We start from the raw sequence: 24,762 nt of genomic DNA, 5'->3' as shown, positions 1-24,762 counted from the left end.
CATCATGTTGTTTTGATAAAACCATCTGTCACATTTCAGTTACAGATGGTTTTTAATTTACCTGATTCCCGTGAACCAACCCAGCCTTAAGTGGAACTTAGCCCAAACATTCAAATCTGAAATCTGGCGACCAATTCAAATGGCTTCTTGATTAAAGCAGGAGGTTGTTCTGAGGAGTTGAATGCCAATGTCTGTCTCCATCACTTCAACAATGAATAGTGACATATTCATGACACATCCAGCTCTGTTCTTAGGCTGAGAGCTAATGAATAGGGCTTAACATGTGGACCTCTCCTGCTTAGTTCTTTACATACACATAACAAAACACGAAAAAAGACGGTCATCTAGCTCTCAATTTACCACCAAGAGTTGGCATAGCAACCAATAAAACCCAGCGAGGGTCAATCAGTAAATATCAGCTCAGTGGGAAAGCCCAAATGTTTGGCTGAAAACACCAAACACACCATCTGTAGATTTTTGATTCTGATTTATTTCCTGTGTGCTTTTTCTCGGGAGCCGCAAAAACCTTTGACCCCATTGTTTACTGACTGAAGCTGTGTTTCCAGCACTCCAACTTCAATCTGTTCTCTGTATGGTCTTTCCTAGCACAGAGCTGAAATGAAAAGACTGAAAACAAACTCCAGCGCAGTCGCACGGATGCACCACATTTAGACGGTGGACGTAAAGCCTCGCAGTGAAAAGAAGGGGGGGGGGGGGGGGGAACGCTCAGCTCATCCTTGTACCGGTGTCGCCAGACGTCGCTAATTCTGGCCGCTCATTCCTCCTAACTCTCTTCTGCATGTTTTTTGTCGGAGAGAGTGGGATGAGTTAGAGATGGGGAGGGAGAGCTCGTAGAGAGTCGCGCAGATAAAAGAAGAAAAGCCGGAGCGAGAAGAGCTAAGAGCGAGGAAGGGAAGCAGCCGCGGGCAGATGAAAGAGGGCGATATCAAGAGAAAGACAAAAGAGGTAGGATATAGATGTGGCACAGGGAACCAAAGGAAGAGAAAAAGGAAAGTGACAGAGCGAAATAGAAGAGAGGAACGCCCCCCAGCCCTCTCTACTTAAACCATCCTGAGCGGAGCCGTGCCACACTGCGTGATACCGCCGCGGTGATTCCCCCCCCACCCCATAACAGCCTCCGCCACGGAAGCCCAGAAGAGCGCAAGAGTGGGCTGTGCGGGAGCAGGAGCCTGTTGCCTGGATACCCCTGCTGTCGCCAGAGAGGGAACAAGCCAGGATTGAACCGTGTGTGTGTGTGTTTGCTGGCTGGTGTCGCTGCCATGGGAAAAACCACAGCTGGCTGACTGTCTGAATGGCTCTCTTGCTCGCCGGCCAACGCACTGACATCGCACACATGAATAAGGAAGGAATCACCCTGATCCGGGGGCTTTGAGGATAGGAGGTGGGAGGCCGGGACTGGGACGGGGGGTGGGGGGGGACTCACTGATTGGTAGAGAGGGTGAGAAAACCAGAGATTACCTTGGTCGAGTGAAAGGGAGGAAGCGAGGGCAGGCGAGACGGGAGAGGCTGAGGAAGGGGGAAGGCTGGTAGGAGAGGAGCTGGGCCGACCGGGTCAGTTCCAGCAGGAAGCGGCCGCGTGGAGACATGCAGATCCAGTCCTCTGGTACACAGTCCAAAGCCTCCAGCGTCACCCTCAGTCAGAGATGTGTGCTGGAATCCCAAATGGAAATCCACCGGTAGGTACCTGCCGTCGTCCGAGTGGGTGCTTCTTCTGTGTTTCCTTCTCGTTCTTGTTGTGCTCGCTCTCTACAGCAGGGACCTTGTCAGCAGCAGTCTTTATTGCTGCTGTTTATGGATTCAGAAAGCAGTCAAGGCCTCATGGATGGGTAGTTTAATTGAAGACAACAATGGAGGCAACCTCTAGCCTGTTACAAACTGTACAGTAGAGCCACTCCAATGTCAATGTGTCCCCACCGGCGTTGTTTTCAGCCCAGACAGCTCTGTGGAATCTCTCTGAGGAAATTGCCGACTGTTGGGGCTTTATTTTCCCGCCAATAGGAGCGCCAAAGTGACGTAAACTGTCCGGCACCGCTTGCACTTATCTCCTGCTGGGAGATCGGCGTGTTTGCTACATTCCAAATATATATATGAATAAATAAGCAGCTCTGTTACAGTACAACAATTGCCTTTTTAGACTTTTAGTTTTGAAGTTCAGTGGGTGTTCTCAGGTACATGATTTAATTAACCTTATTGCTGACTTTTCAGGGTTTTTTTTGTATTCACACGAGGGCAGGACAGTAATGGTGGCAACAGCAACACTAGATGGAATTGTCGTCAAAAGTAAAAAAAGTTTAACCTTTATGCAACGAAATGTACAACTTGATGTTATATAGCTCCCTCACACAAGGGGAACGTTGTTTACAAGAGTAGGAAAAAAACATCCATTTTATTGCTGTATACTTTACTAAAATAATCTCATAAAAGTGTAGGCACAACATCATTCTATTCTTTGTGGTCGTGCCATTCAGTTGGACTGTTTGTTATTCGTCTACCGTTTGACTGATTCCATGTGAATGTAACTTTTGTTGCGACTGGGTTTTAACTCGCTCCCGTTATGAGTTGCTGTTTGTGTTGTCGTTTACAAGGCTAACAGGTTGTTTTAAAAAAAATGGTGGTTGCATTATGCTTAAAGAATGGCGCCCCTAAACAACTACAATCGTTTCTATTTCTTGAGTGGACACAGTAAAAACGGGGGTTCTTAGTACTACGAAAGGGTTCCCCCGGGTTCGTCGACGCCTGATATCACATTTAGAGAACCAAGCTGATTTGCACCTTGCCTGTTCTTTGTGCTTCTTCACTTCTTAATGCAGGTCTCCGCTTCTCCGCTCCCGCGTTGAACCAACGTTCCAACCCCAAAAGCAAGTCGTCTGTGGCTGCTCTGTCCTTCCTCTACCGTGCAGCATGGTTTTATACTAGAGCTGATCCTTCGCTGCAGTGCCTTTTCCTTTGTGTTTTAAAGACTATTATTCCAGTAAGACGGGGACTTAATCGCTTCCATCCCAGAGAGACTTTTAATTTACATGAAATGCTGAAAAGGAAGAAAAAAGAATTGTGATCTTGATATAATCTTGGTTTTATAATCCTGTTTCAATGCTATAAGAAAGTGACAATACCACCATGGACTAATCTGTCCTAACCAGATAATAGCTGTTCTAGCCACATGATTAATAGGCACAGAGTGCTTTATTTAAAGCCTATTTGCAAGATGTAAACCATGCAGGTCTTTTGGCAGCATCTGTGAGAGAAGGGCTTCCCTTCTCATCTCTGTGTGCCTCATCTCTCAGAGTGCTTGTTTGGGATATCGATACTTGCGGCGTGCAACGGGATGTTAAACAAGAAGACAGCTCTTAATTATTGATGCATTTTGCTAAAATGTCAGAAAAAATACATCCTTCTTCAGTTCACTCTGAGGAAGTATTCCCTTTTTGAAAGGACGGCGTTCAGTGTCGGCACCTGGTCAACTGCGAGTGTGAATTAGAAGAACAAATGCATCTTGTTGTGTCTGAATGGTCTCAGAGATGATTAAACACAAGGGAAGGCCAGAAGGAGAGTAAGGTCACGTGCTGTGGTGATCTAGTGTTGCCGAACTATCTTTTGTTTTCCTTATTCAGGTAATGTCATGTTTCACCAGTCGCCCTGTATCCCTTTTTCACGTTGCAAGTGGTTTAGTGATGAGCATGTTAGACACGGGGAATGTAGCTAGTTATTTCTCTGTGTGTGTGTGTGTGTGTATGGTCTTGTACTTATTACATAATGAGCACCACGCACACATGTTTATGTGAGGACAGCTATGGAAAGTGAGGACGTTTTGGCTGATCCTCACTTCTTCAAAGGCCGGTTTAAGGTTTAAGACTTGGTTTTAAGGTGAAGTTTAGGTTTGGCATTTAGTTGTGGTGGTTGAGGTTTGACTTAGAGGCTGGGAAATGCAGTGTGTAAACGAGTGTCCTCACAAAGATAGAAGTACAAGGATTTGTGTGTGTGTGTATATGTGTCATGCCTATGGGTGTGAAGTGGTGGCATCCATATCAAAAGCAACTCAACAAACATTATTATGTAATAGTGTAATGTGTTTGAATTGTTTACATGGAAACACAAGCAACACAGACTACATTTGAGTCATTAGCGCTCAAGATGTTCATTTGTTTGTGTGCCTATGTAAACAGTTTTAAAAAGACAAAAAGAAAAGAAAACAAAGCTCGAAGACATGGAACAACAAAAACATAAAACATACCACAAAATAAACCTTTAGCAGAGGAACTGTGTGCTGCTCTCTAAAACACAAAATGATTACACATCCACTCTAATCCTGGGAAATCATTCTATATAAATTACTTAATGTATGGCTTGTTGTCATGTCATTGAACTTAATGATTAGTATTTATATTCTTTTTTTACCATCTGCGCAGGAGAATCGTGTGTTTTCTCTTTCGTGTCCGCCTCTCTGTCTTTCTGTCTTGCATTCTGGAGCAGCAAACTGCATAATATATTGGTTGGCCAGTTATGGCTGCATTCTCAAGGACCTCTTGTGATTTTGGTGAATCTCAATTTCTCAAAACATCAATAATTACCCGTTTTTTACTGCCATTGACTGCCTGCTGACTCCTCCCTCACAACTCTTAACAGGCTCCAGTCCATAAGGGGCGCTAGTGAAAACCCAGCTGATTGCATCTCTGACACCCTGCCGCTGCTCCCCACCCAGAGACACTGTAGTGGGAAACAGTTTGCATGCTTTTAGTGTTTTAGAAGGTGTGTTTGGCTAAAAGCTAACGTACTGTTGGTTCACACTCTTGATCACTGCTTTGCGCCGAGAGAAACAATGGGGGGGGAAACAGTTGGCTCACATTTATTGTTTAGTTTTGGACTTTGTTTGTCTAACGGCTAACGAAACTTCTAGTACTCAGTTTATATCTTATGCAACAACTTAAAGCCGATTACTTGCATACGTAACGGCTTGTTTTTGAGTTTGAATGATGTGGGATTAACGACAGGCTTGATAATCTGATTGTATCATTGGTCAGCCATAGTTACCATTCATGCTGTTTTGAAATGTGCCCTCATATAAAAGAGGAACGTAGTTTTCACAGTTGAAGTGTCTCGGTAAGCGGTGACAGTGAGGCAGCATGCACAATACCAGGACCCTGAGTAAGAAGCTCAGTTTGATGGAATACAACCATCTTTCATTTTATTATCTACACCTGTGAAATGTGGGAATTCCTCAAGAAAGGCCTAATTTATATGAATTGTGCCCACTATATCCTGACATTTCCCACACAAAGGCTCCCACAGGTCCCCTTTGACTGCCCACAAGGGACAAACATCCCATTCATAATTTGGCAACTCAAACCAAATTTTGCAGGTATTTAATGATCGTTTGAAGGGCATTTGGCCTGAATCCACTGTTGTGTTCCCAATGCCATTAAAACAAGCCAATATAGTTGTTTACCTGAAGGTTTCACTTGTTGGTCTCAATGGTTACATACCAGGACTGCTGCTAAGTCCGGTCCAGACCTACTCGCTGGTCAATGTGTTCCCTTTCCTCTGTGTGAATCGGAACACGATTGGAGTCTCATAAAAATGTGCCAGGCTCCCGGTTTAACACACAGGGGCTGCCCTCTGGAACCCTGCAAACACCCTGCGATACACTGCTCTGTGTGTGTGTGTGTGTGTGTGTGTGTGTGTGTGTGTGGAGGCCGGTGTGGCGCCTGGAGTCTGTTGGGGTTACAGTATTATGAGGGGATGCTTGCAGACGTATGTTTTCCGTTTGTTTTTTTGTTTGTTTGTACCGGTGCTGAAGCCCCTTTCCCACTGGACACCCACTAACATCTGGCTCTTGTCTTCAGCGGGAGAGGTTTCAATCACCATTAATTCCAAGGACAAATGACTCAGCGCTTACGAGTATTTATTGTCTCCACCGCCGATTGGCAGTAATGGAGACATGACTCCCAGGTGGACACGCTCATTTTCTCCACTTTTACGGCCTAAAAAATATATAAGAAATCTAATCAACAGGGTTTTGGACAATATTTATTATGTATTAACATACAAAACATACAGTTAATATGCTCTCCTCAAAGCCACCAGACTCCAGTCATTTTAACCTCGCTGATCATTGAAACACACTTCATTTAAACTAGACAGAAACAAAAAATTTGATTCATCAGAACCACTCGTCTTGCCCTTTGTTCTAACAACCAGCAACTCTGGTTTGGTGGAAATAACCAAGATAAGATATGTTGCCAAAGAGTTGCTGCTTTATCACGGTAACTGCTTTTCTACTTGTATTGACTTGGACTTGATCCCCACTGCTCTCTTACCAAGAAGTCAGCAGTAAAACGTCTCTTGCATCCATTCTTTGGATTGTCCATGATCCCGTTTGACTAAGTGTGCCATTTTTTATTGATTAAAATGTCAGATTTTTAAAGGAAGTAGGGATCCATAAACCTGCTCTCTGGTTGAGTTGATCACAATGATGCTGGTTGCCATGGCGCTGAAAAGGGCAGAGTCATTAAAGGCAATAAGAGAGAGGAAAGCCACCTGTGGATCCTTCCTTTGGGGCTCTGCTTTGCTCAGCTAATGGTTTCTGTAAGTGAGTTGCTCGAAGCCTAATTGAATCCAAGAGGATTGTGTGTATCGGGAGGGTGGGGGCAACGAGACCTCAAACGAGCGGCGCTTGAATGGGCCAGTTGATGGTCCAGGTAATTACGGGGCTATAATGTTTTGCACCATAATGACCTGCATTAGGTGACTAGGAAATAATTAGGGAGTAACAAAGCGGCGCTACTGCAGTAGCGAATTAAAATTAAATGCCACTCTCGGTTTACATGTGTGCGTGAATCCAGCACGAGTCTCACAATCTTGAGCCAAACATTTCCATATCTGTATTGTACAGGCAGCCGCTGAGCGAGCACGCACGTGTGGCGGTTAGAAAGAAAGAAAAAAAGCACTGAACAAACTAAAGGCGCATTGCTGGCGGCCCATGCTATGCAAGTAAGTGTTAAAGAACGTAAGCATTTTTCAACCTGGACCCTGTTTTCCCATGTGTTTTGTGTCTATGTGACTAATGGGGACAACAACGATTGTCCAAGGGTAAAATCAAAGACTATATTTTATCTGTAGCTGTAATAATGTTGTCAGACACTTCTAATAACAATCTGAGCCTGTCAGCGAAAAGAAACAAGCACTTCTACTGGTTACTGACGCTACGGAGCGATTAAATCGCAGTCCGTTTAGCGGCTGACAATTTAGAAAATTGCTCCTATTAGTCACTTAGACCCAAAAACATGGGGAAATGGGAATCAGGTTGAAAAACTACCAAGTCACATCCATATATGGTACAATAAGAGTTGATAAATGACAGAGGTCATGTCCAAATGTCGTACGATAAATCGATAAAGTAATTATCGTGACAGGCTGCTCAGATGAAGATGTACTGTCAGGACAATGAGGATGGGGCTGATAATAACATTTCCGTTCCCACTGTGACCCTTATCACTTCCTTTCCCTCGTCACTGATCCTAATGAGTGCAGACGACGTGAAGTACGTATAATTGAGAAGCGTGCGTCCTAATTCTATCCTGCCGAATTATCGAGCCGGGCCGCGACCTTCACTAACTGCCACACACACACACACAAACACATACAAACTCTCTCTCTCTCTCTCTCTTTAACAATGTGGGATGTGCTGGATTTTATATATAGCCAATAGTGGCGATGGCTTCTTTGTCACACCTCAGGTGCAATCATGCCACCAGGCTGGACCTCTTCAGCTCTGTCTCTTTCTCTCCCACCATCTGGTGGAGAGGATGACTCACACTCGTGAGCACAGGGTATTTTCTCACGGCCATATCGTTTGTGTGTGTATCAGCAAAGTAGAGAGAAGGTAGCCTTCACACAGACAAACAGCTGTTCATGAATGGTGAACAGGTTTGTGTGTGCCCACCTGTACACATCTGCTACTCTCTCTCCCACGTTCTCTCTCTCTCTTTCTGTCCTTTTAGCAGTGCACAAACCTCCCGCCCGTGTACGGCAGGGTTGCTAGGGTGACGGCTCGCTTTGTAGTTCTTATAAAAAGGTCTCAGGGTCGGGGGGAAAGGGAGATGATGGGGGGTGTAGGAGGGGAGGGACTGTCGATCAGCACCTCAAACCGCACAGCGACCAGCTGTCAGGGCATCCTGATGGAAAAATCAATCGCTCTCTCGATGTCAACCTTTATGAGAGAGCGTTGGCTTGTGATTTGAAAGCTACTTCTCTTTACTTGTGATTTGACAGGCAGAGATGTCTGGAATATTGAATACACAAGTGATACAGCACTTTAAGTTAAGCTAGTTAGCTGGGCATGCTAACATTAGCTCACATCAGAGGAGACAAACGCACTGTTTCCACTTGCGGTTGTAGAGGGAGGACTTTGGATGAAACCTTTTTTTGGCATTGACTTGTTTGTCGGACAAAACCTTCGGGTCTGATAAACTTAATTTAAAAAAAATTAATCAACAGAACAGTCGTCAATAGCTTAGCTCCAGGCGATGACTGATGTTTGTTTTTTTACTTTGTGCAGGGATTGAAAACGCTGAAATGAAAATGATTAAAACGATTTTTTAGAAGAACTACCTGAAACCATTTAAAATCGTCTGCCGGTCCCTTGAGCCCACGTTGGAATCCACTGTCCTAATTCACTACGTTTCCAAGCGCTGGCACAGAACCTGCAGTTATTGCTTGGACGGGGACTTTCTCTCCTCCGTGGGGGCCTCTGCTGTTCCTCCGTGCTCCCTCCTCCCACCGCACTGATCACTTCCATATGGGCTGGAAGCGTTCCCCATGCTGCGCACCGCACCGTGAGTGATCGCTGATTAATGAGAGGGAGACAAAAAAGACTGAGAGGCAGAGGAAGAGAGAGATGAAGGGGAAGAAAATATGGTTGGAGGAGGGCAAGTCGGTGAGCCGGAGGGTTATAAATTGAGTGGAGAAGAAGAAGAAAAAAAAGAAAGAGAAGCTGAAATTTAAAGACATGGAAAGGAAGGAAAAAGTAAGGATGAAGATGTCCATCCTTCCTTCCGTCCAGGCCCAGCTGCACTCCTCCCCGAACAAACCCTTGGGTCATCCCCCAGTCCCAGTTTACCTCTCCTCCTTCCTCCACCCCCACCCCCCTCCTCTCGTTTATTCTCACGGCGAGGACACCCGCTCCACAACATATATCTGGTTTTGCTCGCATGTTTTGCTTTGGCTTCACAGGATTAATCATCCTCCCCCGCTTCTGGAAAAACAGCTGACTCTGGCCTTCCCAGCAGAGCGCCCCTTTATTTGTCGGGATAGTTTGCAGCCAAAAAGGGCAAATGCGTCTGTATCCATCTTACGGGAAACAAATCGTACCGTAGTAGACAGCAGCTAAATTGAGAGGCCGAGCAGCTGAAATGTTCACCGTCTCTCGGATTTCATCAAGAACTATGGGAGGAAGTGTACATCAAGCCAAGAAAAAACCCAGAGATTGTAATGAATTCGCCCCCATAACTAGGATATGAATGGATACTGTAAAGAAACAGCAAAGTTCCATAAATAAACAACTGATTCCTATGAAAGTAGCTCAGTGGCACAGGAAGTAAAAAAGAAAAAAACTAGTCCAGAATTTATGGAGCTAAATCCATGCCAATAGTTTTGTTCGTTTGAAAAAAAGATTTGAACCGAATTTTTGGTCTTGAACATTGAAAAATTTAACAATGTATTCGAAATAAAAATAAGTGTATGAAAAGTTTTGTTGGTTTAATTATAATTTAGATTCAGTTGTTTTTTTTTAGAATAAAATATATTTTTTCATTTTTCAGTAGCATATTTTATATTTTCAACTTTCAATCTTTTTTTTACAGTTACAAATCTTTTTCCCCCCCCAGGCTGTTCTCAGCAGGGGGGGGGAACTGCTGACCCGGACTGGGAACACCGTCGGGCGGTGGAAAGAGCACTTTGAGGAACTCCTAAACCCGGCCAACATGTCCCCCGGAGAGGGGGCAGCGCCGGAAGACTTTGGGGTGGATTCACCCATATCCCTGGCAGAGGTCGCTAAGGTAGTCAAAAAGCTCCTTGGTGGCAAGGCGCCAGGGGTGGATGAGATCCGCCCTGAGATGCTGAAAGCGCTGGACATTGTTGGGCTGTCTTGGTTGACACGCCTTTTCAGTGTCGCATGGGGGTCGGGAACAGTGCCCATGGACTGGCAGACCGGGGTGGTGGTTCCCATCTTCAAGAAGGGGGACCGGAGAGTGTGCTCGAACTATCGTGGTATCACACTGCTCAGCCTCCCGGGAAAAACTTATGCCAGGGTGCTGGAGAGGAGGCTCCGACCGCTTGTCGAACCTCAGATTCAGGACGAACAGTGCGGATTCCGTCCCGGTCGTGGAACAGTGGACCAGCTCTTTACCCTCGCAAGATTACTGGAGGGGTCCTGGGAGTTTGCCTAACCAGTTTACATGTGCTTTGTAGACCTGGAGAAGGCTTTCGACCGGGTCCCTCGGGGGTTTTTGTGGGGGGTGCTGCGGGAGTATGGGGTGCCGGACCCGTTGGCACGGGCCATCCGGTCTCTGTACGCCTGCAGTAGGAGCTGTGTTCGTCTCCTCGGTAGTAAGTCAGACACGTTCCCGGTGGGTGTTGGCCTCCGCCAGGGCTGCCCTTTATCACCGGTCCTGTTCGTGACCTTCAAGGACAGGATATTTAGGCGCAGCCAGGGGGCGGAGAGGATCCGGTTCGGGAGTCTCGGGATCGCCTCTCTGCTGTTTGCGGATGATGTGGTCCTGTTTGCCTCCTCGGACCGTGACCTCCAGCATTCACTGGGGCGTTTTGCAGCCTAGTGCGAAGCGGCAGGGATGAGAGTTAGCACCTCCAAATCTGAGGCCATGGTGCTCTGCCGGAAACCGGCGGATTGCTCCCTCCAGGTGGGGGCAAACTGCCTACCCCAAGCGAAGGAGTTCAAGTATCTCGGGGTCTTGTTCACGAGTGAGGGTAAGGTGGAGTGGGAGATCGATAGGCGGATCGGTGCGGCTGCAGCAGTAAAACAGGCGCTGTACCGGTCCGTCTTAGTGAAGAGGGAGCTGAGCCGGAAGGCAAAGCTCTCCATTTACTGGTCGGTCTACGTTCCAACCCTCACCTATGGTCACGAACTCTGGGTCATGACCGAAAGAACGAGATCTCGAATACAAGCGGCCGAAATGAGCTTCCTCCGTAGGGTGGCCGGGCTCAGCCTTAGTGATAGGGTAAGGAGCTCGGACATCAGGGGGGAGCTTGGAGTCGAGTCGCTGCTCCTTCGTGTCGAAAGGAGTCAGCTGAGGTGGTTTGGGCATCTAGTCAGGATGCCTCCTGGACGCCTCCCATTAGAGGTTTTCCGGGCACGTCCAACTGGTAGGAGGCCCCGGGGAAGACCGAGGACACGCTGGAGGGATTATATCTCCCGGCTGGCCTTGGAACGCCTCGGGATCCCCTAGAATGAGCTGGAAAGTGCTGCGGGTGAGAGGGAGGCCTGGGTCGGCCTGCTGAACCTGCTGCCACCGCGACCCGACCCCGGATAAGCGGGTGATAATGGATGGATGGATGGATGGAATCTTTTTTTTCAGGTTCAGATCTTTTTTTCACTATCAGATCGGTTTTTTTCAGGTTCAGACTTTTGGCCGGGATGTGGCGTGGGGGGCGTGGTTTCAACTACAGGGGCGTGGTATCATGAGTGACAGCTTAACACAGAAGGCTGACGACCTGCTTCAACTACGTTGCCTTCAAGATTCGAAACTGTAAAAAAAAAGATTGAAAGTTGAAAATATAAAATATGCTACTGAAAAATTTAAAAATATATTTTATTCGAAAAGAAAACATAACTGAATCTAAATTATATTTAAACCAACAAAACTTTTCATACACTTATTTTTATTTCAAATACATTGTTGAATTCTTTAATGTTCAAGACCAAAACTTGAATTTTCAGGTTCAAATCTTTTTTTCAAACGAACAAAACTATTGGCATGGATTTAGCTCAGCGGCCATGGACCTCTGCATATGTCTCGAATCATCTGCCGATGTTCCGCCAGCAGCGTGCTGTGTCCAGCCAGCGTAGCTGCTCCGGGGGTCGCTAGATCCATGTTGGTCAGTCTGTTCTGTCACGGGAGAACAGGGTTAGGACTCAAATAGAGACAGAAATCAGAGAATTGTGTTTATTAGCAACGGTGGGGGAAGTGTGGAGCCCGAGGTCCGACACAAAGGCAAGCTGACTGTGGTGTGAGTCCCGTGGCCCGACATCGGAGGCAGGCAGGTTGCGGCGTGAGTTCCGTGGCGTGAGTTCCGTGGCTCGACCCAACTCGGGGTGTGGCCATGGGCAGCGTCTGGAGGTAAGACAACAAATGGCAACACGAAACAAACAGGGGATGACAGACACATGAGGTAAGGAAACTTGGGAGAACAGAGGTAAACACACTGGGTCAGACAGGGATCCTGACAATGGGCTGTTCGTGTCACCTAAAATAAATCTTTAAAAGATCCACTGACGTACCCAAAAATTGTAATACCACGATGCAAAATGTGCTTCAAAGGGCACTGCGTAATCCGTTCCGTAACAAGACGTAAGACACTGTGATTGTCCACATACTGGGCACTCAGCCAAGATCCCCATTGGGACTCTTCAGAAACAGTGGATGACATTTCAGCCACCCCGTTTTCTTTCCTTTGTTTCTATTTTTAGACAGTTGGCTTGTTATGTAACAGTGGCCTCATCAGCAGCGGAATTATCCCAATTTCCACCCGCAGCGGTCAGTACAATCAGGGAGCGTAATATAGGGTGTCCTGATTCTCTGTTATTCATCTCGTGGCACCATAGAATCAAAAACACAACGTCTGAATCCAAGGAGCCACATGCAGAGTCAACATCTTTCTTCCTTTAGCCCTCCCCCACCATGTTTATCTCTCTCTAAGTCCTCTCCTCCTCACACCTACACCCTGCCACCGCCAGGATGTGACATCACAGCGCCCCCCACCCCGGAGTTGCTCTGTTCCTCTTTGAAGTCGCCGCCACTCTGAACTCGGAAGCCTCATTAACATTAATGAAGGGGACGGAAATATTCTCATCTCATATCCCATTCTCCGTTCCTATTCTCAGATCTGCAGATATCCTTCACATCTCTCATCTGCGTTCCTCTGCTCCATTAGGGACCTTTCAACGCGAGTTAATGTCCACGTATTTCCATCACAGGACTCGGAGTCACGAGGTATCTGAACGGGGATCGCTCTGCTGTGTCTGAAGCTTGAAAATACAGCCGAAAACCGTGATTTAGTCTGTGTTGTATTGAAGGGGCTACATTTGTGTGCAGCATGCTAGTTCTTGCAAGTTCCAGTTAGCGTGCCCCTCTTTGCGAGCCAATCGCCCGCCGTTCTGCACTGCGCCCATGCGGTGGTTACCGCCGTTATCTTCTGGTCTGACACACAGCCCAGAAATGCACCATATGTCTAAGCTGTATGTCGCCGTCAGCGAGGCCAGAACTAAAGAAAATACCTTTTTTTGGGAGAAACAGACTTTACACACGGTGTAAAGTATAAACGGTGTAAAGTATAAGCGTCTGCACAGTGCAAGTGGCATTTGCCCTGTGCAGACGCGCCGATAGCAAGCGGTGTGTCTCAGTGGAGAGAGCAGCTGATGTGTTTAGTGGAAGAGCTAACAAGCAGAAGAGGAGGGTCAACAGGACTAGATAACACCAGTCAAGTAAGAAACAAGAGGGAAATCTACGTTTCGCTGTAATTTCTTTCTCTTATACATCATATCTCTGAAGTAGCTGTGAAGGCAAAAAAAAGGGGGCAAACGCAGCAGCACATACCGTGCGTCAATCTCAGCGGGGGACGTTAACCTCTTAGCGTTCCTGTAAAATACAGGTAAAAAACACCTATCCAGACGTACCCAAAGTAAATTGAAAGCTGTAGGAGAACCATTTGGAGTAAATGCATGGTTTTGGTCTCTTTTGAAAGGTAACACTCTGAAGTTTTTCCCCCCAACAGTCAGAGTCACTTTAAGTGCTGCTGACATTGAGTAAATAAATATAAATATTTTAGTGAAACAGATGCCTGCAGATGATTATAGCTGTCACTTATGGTCTGGAAAACACAATGGGAGCATAGCATAAAGCCTTACCTAGTCCAAGTAAAAAGTAGATTATAATTTTACAGAAAATGAAGATTTTACACATGTTTTACTAAGGGTATGTTTAGGCATTTTCCAATAAAGGCAATTTCGAGACTCCATTTTAGGCCCTAATGAAAGGTGAAACAGATGTGTCATATACACATTCACTATTGCACTATTGCTGACACAAAGGAACTGAAGCATAAACACTTTATTGTTTTTATTCCCCGAATTGAAACCAAATTGTGTGCAAAATTAACCAAAATTGACAGGTTGTCATTACGCAGTGATATTGCGGGTTTATTCACTTATCTGGCGCCCTAAGGCGGGACATCGTTGTTTTCGTCTTTTCATTGGCTATTCGAATCCAGCGTCATTTGACAAAAAGGACTCCCTGTGCGCGCACAGTAGCCAAAAGAAGTTGGTCAGCCCTCTTCTTTTTCGCTGACTCTGGTTTGCTAATGTAGGTTAAGAAGAGGATATCTTGCTCACATTTGGTGTCAATTGAAAGGTTAGAGTCCAACGAACAGTTTGATATCTGGGTTGTAAAGGTGCGCGGCAGAGAACGGCTTTTACAGCTACTTTTCTGAAATATTGTGTCATATCTGCCGGCTGATCTGAAGTTTGTGGATATTTATGGATGTAATCACGTGTTTTGGACAAAATCTTTTACTGAATTGGATCGTATGGACCTTTTTTCTTACGACGTAACAAGACCGTTTTTATTGGAATGTGATGACCTGTGGCTCAAAACGAAACTTCATCGGTGAGTCGGCTTGATTTAAAAAAACGTTTGTTTGTTTGTTGTTGTCTGACAAAAACGTTGCCTGTAGCTGCTGTGGTGGTCCGATCTTGAAATGGAGTGGATAGTTAGAATCACAAGAATCGTAGGTTTCTGTCCACACCACTACCAGCACCTTTAGGGTTCAAGGAAGTCACTGCGCCCCGGTCAAGAAGTAGTCCCGCAGAACCAACTGCCACATCAAGTCACAGAAAATACTTTTTGTATATCAGCATTGTCATAAGCATGCATGAAACTGACATTACAACACGCTCGTAACATATATATGTGTAGTTATGAATGAATTGTCCTGCCTTTCTCTCCCCTCCATGTGAGCTTTGGTTTGTTTCTGCTCACACCTAGCCAGTTGTTGGATATGTGGGAGTGGAGGTGTCAGTGCAGCCTGGAAAATATTTTTGTGATGTGGAAACAAAAAAAAATATACAAAACGTCAGCGCTTCTGTCAGTCAGCTTCTGTTGTCGGAACGACGCACCTAAGCAGAGGTGTGAATGCGTGAGAGTCGAATGTATGTTTGTATGGATGGATATGTTCCAACGCGTTCTCGCTAATCATACGCTCTCTCAGTGACCCCCCCACTCCCCCCCTCAATAGCGTCTTCCAACAGACTTTCAACTTGGCTTTACTTGGTTTTTAGGGTTTACTTGGTTTCGGCAACAAAATTACTTGGTTTAGGAAAAGATCATGGTTTTTGGTTGTTACATTTGTTACGTAAAATAACTAACGCCATATACTTTAGTTGGGTAACAAAAGTAAGTCAAATTAAGGGGCCACCACCTCCCAGTCTGAAAAGTGAAGCCAATACAGGAGTGTCTTAAACCTGCATTCTTTCTAATGGCCAACACCTCCGGTTAGAAAATGTCCAATTATTCCCTCAGTAAAAAATTGTAAACATGAGTTTATGGTCTGAAGTATTCTTCAATACAGCCTGATGTTCATTCCGTAAATGATGGTCCATTTAGAGTCAAATAGAGCAGGGTACGCTTTAGGGCGGGGCTTACTGTGATTAACAGGTCGCTGCCACGCATCAACCCTTTCATAGTGTGTTATTTAGTTCATGTTAAGGTAATCCCAGCCTTTTTGTTCGCCTAAGAACAACTTCTTCAGCATTCGGTTGGAATGATGAACAAAAACCAGGGCGGATGCGGGGCTTTTCCTTGACTACGTCCACTTGTGGATAGAACAGGTCAACGTAGACCAACCTAAAGACCGACGCGCTCCCATTGCAGCGAGCCAAAAGCTGGTGGCTCATGTTTGTAAGTACGAGCATGCAGAACACAGAAGAGACGCATCGTTACCGAGATTTACGTCAAACCCTGAACTTGTATGTTAATCAGCAGCGTGTGCACGTGTCTGAGCCTCGTGCGGGTTGTTCTTGTCACTGTGGACCCTCCAGTTTTTTATGCATTTCTAACCTTGAAATGGATACTTTAAAAAAAAACACAACATGTCTTGTCCTCCTCTCATCCCTTCCCCATCCTGGGCTGTCTTCGCCTTGGTCTTCTCCCCAGGCAGTCTGGGCTCGTCTGCTACTCCATTTTTACATTCGCTACCTCTCGCTCCCCTCTCCCTTTCCGTGTCACTATCGGTCCATTCGGCACACTGTGGCTGGCTGTCAATCATGTGTTGGCTCATTTAACGGGCACAGTTTACAGTTTAGCCTGTAAAAACTAAAGTGTCTTTGTGTCTCTGCAGGAGTCTTTTGCTATTGTAGATATTGGATATCATATAAACATGGCAAAAGGTTAATGTGTGAGAGCACCAGTGGTCACGCCCGCAATATTATTGAAATATCGATATTGAGGGTATTTGGTCAAAGATAAGTGCAATATTTGCTTTTCTCCACGTTGCTTTTTCTGGCTGGCTCTTACATGCCTGGCACTCGGGAAAAGTTTTCTCCAGTGTAGGCAGACAGGCAGGAAGCTTATTCTGCGAAAGCTACAGACACCAGAGCCATTTCTTTTTTATTTCATTTGATTTGTTGATTGCTGTTGCGATATCAAAACAATTTCAACAAATTTAACTAAATTGCAAAAAACCCTCTAGCTTTACCCGCATAGATTTTTGATTTATAAGATGAGCTAATTGAAAGCACCTGCAAAATGCAGTAGCCATGCAGTTCGTACATAAAAAAAATACATAATATTCAAATATCACAAATTAGTTTTACTTCACAACAAAGGGTGTTATATACTACTAATAAAAACAATGCTGTATGTCTAATGGTTGCCAGTGTAGTAGTAGAGCAGCAAACAAGTGAATCAGCATTTATTTTTCATTTTGCCGTGTCTTCTTTGTGTGTAGCAGGGTCACACTGACCAGATGTTGCGTCACCAACGTACCTGCAGTCCCAGTTTAGAAAGAATCCTCCAGGCTATTTTGACTTTTAGCACAACATGTGTTGAGTCTGAAAGGAGGATAAGACACAAACAAGCAAAAAACAACAAGAGAAATATGGTTAACAAGCTCCCCGGAGCCACACAGGTTACTTTTGGAGAGGGGGGTGATCAGCTCCATGCCTGTTTGACCATCACATCAGGTTGTGTGATCGTCTCCTGTCTCTGTTTTTCTGCAGTGAGCAGAGCATCTGCCAGGCGCGAGCCGCCGTCATGGTGTATGACGACGCCAACAAGAAGTGGGTCCCGGCTGGTGGTTCCACGGGCTTCAGCAGAGTCCACATCTACCACCACACGGGCAACAACGCCTTCCGCGTGGTGGGTCGCAAGATCCAAGACCATCAGGTAAGTTAGATCGGACCCGCATGGAGCCCTTATTCATCTAGTGCATGAAGTCTGTTTCTTTACAGCGGCAGAGCCAAGTCACAGAGCTGTGTGTGTGTGTGTGTGTGTGTGTGTGTGTGTGTGTGTGTGTGTGTGTGTGTGTGTGTGTGTGTGTGTGTGTGTGTGTGTGTGTGTGTGTGTGTGTGTGTGTGTGTGTGTCCACCCAGGCCACCGTGCTACCATGATCACAAGTGTAACAATACATGAACTCGACTCCAAAACACAGAGTAGCTATTAATGAGTTGATGAGGACCACCGGAGGCATGCATGTGTGTGATTGTGATGACGGGTCAGCACGCACTGCCTTTTAGAAATCCCACAATTCTCTCTGTCTTTTGTCTTGAGTTTCGCTCTGTGGCAGGAGGGAGGCAGGGAGTCATGATGCCTCTCCGCCTTTAGCGGTGCAGCATTCTTCTGCAATCAGTGCGACAGCATCAGGTCATCTATAGCTGAACTGGGTACCATGTGGTTACGGGACGACCACTCTCCCCATGAGCTACAGCCGATATGTGACATCACAGTGATGTCCACTTGCTAGACAGTCTATTGTTGTTGCTATTTACATTAAAAAATAAATACGGAGGAAGTGGACCGAAACAGGAGCCGGTCAGACAACTAAATAATACATCTCGTTACTCGGACCCCTGGATTGTTATCCTGAAGTCATGACGCACAACAAAGAAAAACAACAAACACTGGTCGAAGTGTGGCCTCACCAAATAATTGCCTTTTGGACATTTACATAAAGGATCAGGTTGGCGGTTCACACGCTGCGCTTCAGGCTGACTTTTATTCGCCTCCACCTACAACAAGCATCTAGAGTCTCACTTCCTTCTCACATTCAACAAACCCAGACTGGGAATCCCTTCCCGCCTGCCAGAGAGGCATTGTAATAACCCCCGGAAATTGACAATAGATTATTTCGTGCCGGGGTTATAATACTTTTTGCCGGCACCAGCGCCCGCTGTTAATAAGTTATATAAACTACCAGATTGGTTTCAGTTTTTAGTGCTGGAAGAGCTGTTTATTGGTCAAAGCAATAGGATGCCTGGCTGGTCTTGGTACAGTTTAATCTCTCCGCTTCTGAAAATCTCAACTCGCCACGATTAGCGTTGGACCACAGGAACGTGTCGGATTCAGTCCCTCATTAGTTTGAACGTGAGATGACACAGCGATTATGGGATTAAACCTCATTACACAATCTTCCAGCTGTATCGTCTGTGAAGCATTTTCACATCGCTTCACAGCGCCAAAGAAATGAATGCACTGATGATGATGCAGATTAGGATCTTTCGGTTCAGTATGCTCTTCACGTGTGTGTGTGTGTGTGTGTGTGTGTGTGTGTGTGTGTGTGTGGGCGTGTGCGTGTGCGTGTGCGCACATGCAAGATGCAGAAGAGGAGAGTCTTTTGTTTTTCTCTGAAGTTCGGAGACCCACGTCTGTCTCAATAACTCCGAGAGGAGAAACTTGAGGCGCTTCTGTTTGGCCACGTGCCCAGGATATGATTCCCTCCCCTCTCCTCTCCCCCTCCCCGAAGCTACAGCACCGAAAGCCCCTTCAACACGGAGCGAGTGCTTCCTGAAGTGACTTCACGTGACCTTTTCGCCACGTATTGGCCGCAGTGTCCCCAGTGCTGTTTAGAGGGACAATAATTAATTCTTTTTTTCCCCTCAGCCCCTGACCTCGGCAGCATGGCGGACGGAGCTTGCGTCATGAATGAGAGATGGGGTGTGGATGGAGCGAGACCAACATTATTTTGATTGTTCTTATGTGTGTATTTGTGCAACTGAGCCACAGATCTCAAGGGTTAGCCTTGAAACACGCCGTCACATTTCCACAAGACCCTAGCCTGTCACTCCCCACGGCCCGCAATTGGGGGCCGATTTTCACATTATAGTTAGACTGTGTAAAACCTTACAATAAACATGAGCAAATATATTGATGTTATACATCAAATTAAACAAGAATCAGTCAGCCATTTCCACACAGTGGCTGATTCTTGTAGCCCAAGTTCTCTTGTTAAATCCTCTTGCTTTTAATAATTCTTTCAGTTAATGTTTGAGTTCAAAGAATTATTAAAATATCATAACCATCATTTTGATGTTTGAGTTCAAAGAATTATTAAAATATCATAACCATCATGAGTCAGCCCACTCGGTACGTTTTAGGAACTAGCAACCCGTAGCTCAGTGCTATCAGAAAAAGCCAGATAGCAAAGAGCAAGAGGATTTATCACAGATTCTAAACTTCTTCAGAAAATCCTTCTGCACCAAAGCATCACCGAGATATGAGTCAAAGAACACAGCAACATGAATCGCTTTAGCGCTTACAGTCACAAATGTTGCTTATCTTTGGCTTTTTTTCTTCTTCTAATAAACAAAGACTGCTATATTTGGGCTACATTTGGATGTATTGAACATCATAAATAATATACAAGTGAAATATATGGTTTGGTACATGAGAAAATTCAAAATGCCCATTTCGCCGAAATTAATCTGTACTAAAACCTCTCTAACTTTGTTCTGCTTTACTTTTTCAAAGTCAAACTTTGCATAGAGACTGGTCTCATATTGTGCTATGATCTCTGTGGGTTTTGACCTTTGCTGTACATCATTCCAAGAGATAATCATCCTGAAAGTGCTTTTTTTTTCTAGGCGAACCCGGGAATTCAACTTTCGCTCTCTTTCATCTTTATTTACTCTTAACAAGTAACAAATATAATAATATTTACACATCTGAACAAAAGCACACATGGTTTGCCTTTTTATTATAACACCGACATTATTCAAATAGCCTTTGTGGTTGCAGAGATACACCCTTTTTAGTTTAGAGCAGAAACCTAGAAAATAGGTTGGGGTTTAAAAGGTTAAGCTCTCAGGACTTTAGAAACACAGCTGTGCAGAACTCGACAGCGTGTTGTTCTTTGTGGCTCCCTAAATAAAGCTTTATTACTGTGAACAGTTTAATGGTCACATTACTTATTACCAATCTAAAGGATGTTTCCTCTTCTCCCTTTCCCCATCGTGGACATCTCCAGGTGGTGATAAACTGTGCCATTCCCAAGGGGCTGAAGTACAACCAGGCCACGCAGACCTTCCACCAGTGGCGCGACGCCCGGCAGGTCTACGGCCTCAATTTTGGCAGCAAGGAGGACGCCAACGTATTTGCTAGTGCCATGATGCACGCCCTGGAGGTGCTCAACTCGCAGGACACAGGTAGGGCTGCTGTGTTTGGGTTTGACCTAAGGGTTCCAAAAGTGTTCCTCTCAGCGTTTACCCTCAAAATAACTGGAGGGGGGGGGGGGGAAACCTTTTTTATCTAAAGAACCCTTTTTGGAAGAAAGATTTCTTCAACAATTGTAAAGACGTTAAAAGATCCTCCCAGCTCACAAGCCTGTTGTAGGTTGTGCTGCACCACATCAGCCCTTGACTTTAGGAGCCTCATAAAGAACCACGGGCAGGTTCTTGATGAAACACTTGGAATAGAAAGGAGTTCTCGGTAGAGCCCCTGGGTGGGCTCTAGAGATGAAACCCTTGGAAGAGGAAAAGGTTATCATTAGAACCCCATGGGTGGGTTCTTGTTATCACCCTTAAAAGGTGGAAATATTCTCGATAGAACCAACCCTATGAGGTTCTAGTGACCATCTTAATTTCTAAGACGATATAAAGTAGTAAGGCAGAGAGATCCAGGTATGACATGCTGCACACTTCCTGGGTTTTAATCAAATACAAGCATAACGTCATTTTGTTTTCAGGAAACTGCCCTTTTAGAGTTTCTGCTAGACAAAAACATTCAGTACATGAGAATAGAACTCTCCTGTCCTAAAATAGCATGATGAGCTATGTTTTCCCCCCAGTTATCCTGTGAGAATAAAAGCATAGATTATAACAGAGGTTAGTGGTTGCGTCTGATTTGGCGTCCCAAAAACTAATCTTCAGCTACCATGATCGAGGCAGGACTTCATCTATAATCCAACAAAGACGAGGCAGAGATTCTATGTGGAGCTGCCTTGTATTTATGTGATCCCTGCATGACCTGCCATACCCCAGACCCTCTCCTCTCCTCCTCCGTTTCCTCTCTTTTTTTCTCTTCAACTTTCTTCTCTCCTTTTCTGCTTCCTCCTCTCTTTTCTTTTCCTTCCCTCTCCCGTCATTTAGTGTCTGTCTTCTGTTGTCCTCTCCTCTCCTATTTCCTCTCCTCTGTGTACCATTCCCTCTTCTCTCCCTAAGCCCCCCCCCCCTAATTAACCTGATAGTGATGCGCCTCATTATGCTAATAATGCATTGAGTGTGTGTGTGGTATGTTTGTGTGTGTTCGAGGAGACGGCGTATCAGTGGAGAGACATTCAGAAGACAACACTTACCATATGAAAGCTAAATCTACTGTGATACTACAGTAATGGGTTCTCTTCTTTCTCCCTACCAAGTTTAGTTATTTATTTAATGAAAAAATATTACACTTCTCATGCTCCTCCTATGAATCGCCACCTTAACGTGGTGGAGGAGTTTGAGTGGCTCAGTGATCCTGGGAGCTATGTTGTCCGGGGCATCAGCCCCTGGTAGGGTCTCCCAAGGCAAACAGGTCTCGGGGGAGAGCCCAGACTAAGAGCGGTTCAATAAACCCTGATGATAAGTAGCCCACGGACTGAAGCTACCTTGCCCGGACAAGGGAAACCGGTGCACCCTCCCGGAGCCAGACCCAGGAGGGGAGCTCGTCGGCGAGCGTCTGGTGGCCGGGCTTTCGCCCATGGGGCCCGGTCGGGCTCAGCCCGAAAAAACATCATGGAGCAGCAGTCACCCTGTGGACCCACCACCCGCAGGGAGAATTATCGGGGCCGGGTGCTATGTAGACCGGGCGGCGGGCCAGGCGGGAGACCTGGGCGGGCCGATCGCCGGCGGCATAGACTAGCTCTAGGGACGTGGAACGTCACCTCACTAGCGGGGAAAGAGCCGGAGCTGGTGCAGGAGGCGGAGCGGTACCAGCTAGATATAGTTGGGCTCACCTCCACGCACAGCATAGGATCTGGAACCAAGCTCCTCGAGAAGGGTTGGACTTTGTCCTTTTCTGGAGTTGCCCAGGGTAAGAGGCGCCAGGCGGGAGTGGGGATACTCACGAGCCCCCGGCTGAGCGCCGCTGTGTTGGAGTTTTCGGGGAGTAAGGCTCTGACTGTCGTTTGTGCTCATGCACCGAACAGCATTTCGGAGTATCCGGCCTTTTTGGAGTCGGTGGGAGGGGTCCTGGAAAGGGCGCCGCCTGCCGACTCCATAGTTCTCCTGGGAGACTTCAACGCTCACGTGGGCAATGACAGAGAAACCTGGCGGGGCGTGATTGGGAGGAACGGCTTGCCCGATCTGAACCCGAATGGTGTTTTGTTGTTGGACTTCTGTGCTAGCCACAGTTTGTCCATAACGAACACCATGTTCGAACATAAGGTGGCTCATAAGTGTACCTGGTACCAGAACACCTTAGGCCGGAGATCAATGATCGACTTTGTAATCGTATCATCTGATCTGCGGCCGTATGTCTTGGACACTCGGGTGAAGAGAGGAGCAGAGCTGTCAACTGATCACCACCTGGTGGTGAGTTGGATCAGATGGCGGGGGACTCGGCTAGAGAGACCTGGCAAGCCCAAACGTGTAGTGAGGGTGAACTGGGAACGTCTGGCAGAGGATCCTGTCCGGGAGGTCTTCAACTCCCACCTCCGGAAGAACTTCTCACAAATCCAGAGGGAGGCTGGGGACATGGAATCCGAGTGGACCTTGTTCAAAGCCTCTATTGTGGACGCGGCTGCTCGGGGCTGTGGTCGGAAGGTCATCGGTGCCTGTCGTGGCGGCAACCCGAGAACCCGGTGGTGGACACCGGGGGTGAGGGAAGCCTTTCGGGCCTGGCTGGCCCAGGGGTCTCCTGAAGCAGCTGACGGGTACCGGCGGGCCAGAAGGGCTGCAGTTGCGATGGTCGCGGAGGCTAAAACTCGGGCATGGGAGGAGTTCGGGGAGGCCATGGAGAAGGACTTTCGGTTGGCCTCAAGGAAGTTCTGGCAAACCATCCGACGGCTCAGGAAGGGAAAGCAGGGTCTACCCCAGGCTGTTCTCAGCAGGGGGGGGAACTGCTGACCCGGACTGGGGACATCGTCGGGCGGTGGAAAGAGCACTTTGAGGAACTCCTAAACCCGGCCAACATGTCCCCCGGAGAGGGGGCAGCGCCGGAAGACTTTGGGGTGGATTCACCCATATCCCTGGCAGAGGTCGCTAAGGTAGTCAAAAAGCTCCTTGGTGGCAAGGCGCCAGGGGTGGATGAGATCCGCCCTGAGATGCTGAAAGCGCTGGACATTGTTGGGCTGTCTTGGTTGACACGCCTTTTCAGTGTCGCATGGGGGTCGGGAACAGTGCCCATGGACTGGCAGACCGGGGTGGTGGTTCCCATCTTCAAGAAGGGGGACCGGAGAGTGTGCTCGAACTATCGTGGTATCACACTGCTCAGCCTCCCGGGAAAAGCTTATGCCAGGGTGCTGTAGAGGAGGCTCCGACCGCTTGTCGAACCTCAGATTCAAGACGAACAGTGCAGATTCCGTCCCGGTCGTGGAACAGTGGACCATTTCTTTACCCTCGCAAGATTACTGGAGGGGTCCTGGGAGTTTGCCCAACCAGTTTACATGTGCTTTGTAGACCTGGAGAAGGCTTTCGACCGGGTCCCTCGGGGGTTTTTGTGGGGGGTGCTGCGGGAGTATGGGGTGCCGGACCCGTTGGCACGGGACATCCGGTCTCTGTACGCCTGCAGTAGGAGCTGTGTTCGTCTCCTCGGTAGTAAGTCAGACACGTTCCCGGTGGGTGTTGGCCTCCGCCAGGGCTGCCCTTTATCACCGGTCCTGTTCTTGACCTTCATGGACAGGATATCTAGGCGCAGCCAGGGGGCGGAGAGGATCCGGTTCGGGAGTCTCGGGATCGCCTCTCTGCTGTTTGCGGATGATGTGGTCCTGTTTGCCTCCTCGGACCGTGACCTCCAGCATTCACTGGGGCGTTTTGCAGCCGAGTGC

At 46.8% G+C, this 24,762-nt stretch overlaps 1 protein-coding gene across 1 annotated transcript in view; it reads left to right on the top strand.

Moving 5' to 3' along the window:
- enah (ENAH actin regulator) overlaps positions 1-24,762 on the top strand; it is a 154,440-nt gene that overhangs the window by 49,497 nt on the left and 80,181 nt on the right. Inside the window, exons 2-3 of the mRNA XM_034526953.1 lie at positions 17,525-17,690; positions 20,767-20,944. Coding sequence (XP_034382844.1) covers positions 17,525-17,690; positions 20,767-20,944 — 344 coding nt within the window. The remainder of the gene's footprint in view (positions 1-17,524; positions 17,691-20,766; positions 20,945-24,762) is intronic.

Source organism: Cyclopterus lumpus, chromosome 24 (genome assembly GCF_009769545.1).
Source record: "Cyclopterus lumpus isolate fCycLum1 chromosome 24, fCycLum1.pri, whole genome shotgun sequence".
In the NCBI taxonomy this organism is placed as follows: Eukaryota; Metazoa; Chordata; class Actinopteri; order Perciformes; family Cyclopteridae; genus Cyclopterus; species Cyclopterus lumpus.
The sequence above is the reverse complement of the archived record's forward strand: the minus strand, read 5'-3'. Positions and strand labels throughout refer to the sequence as shown.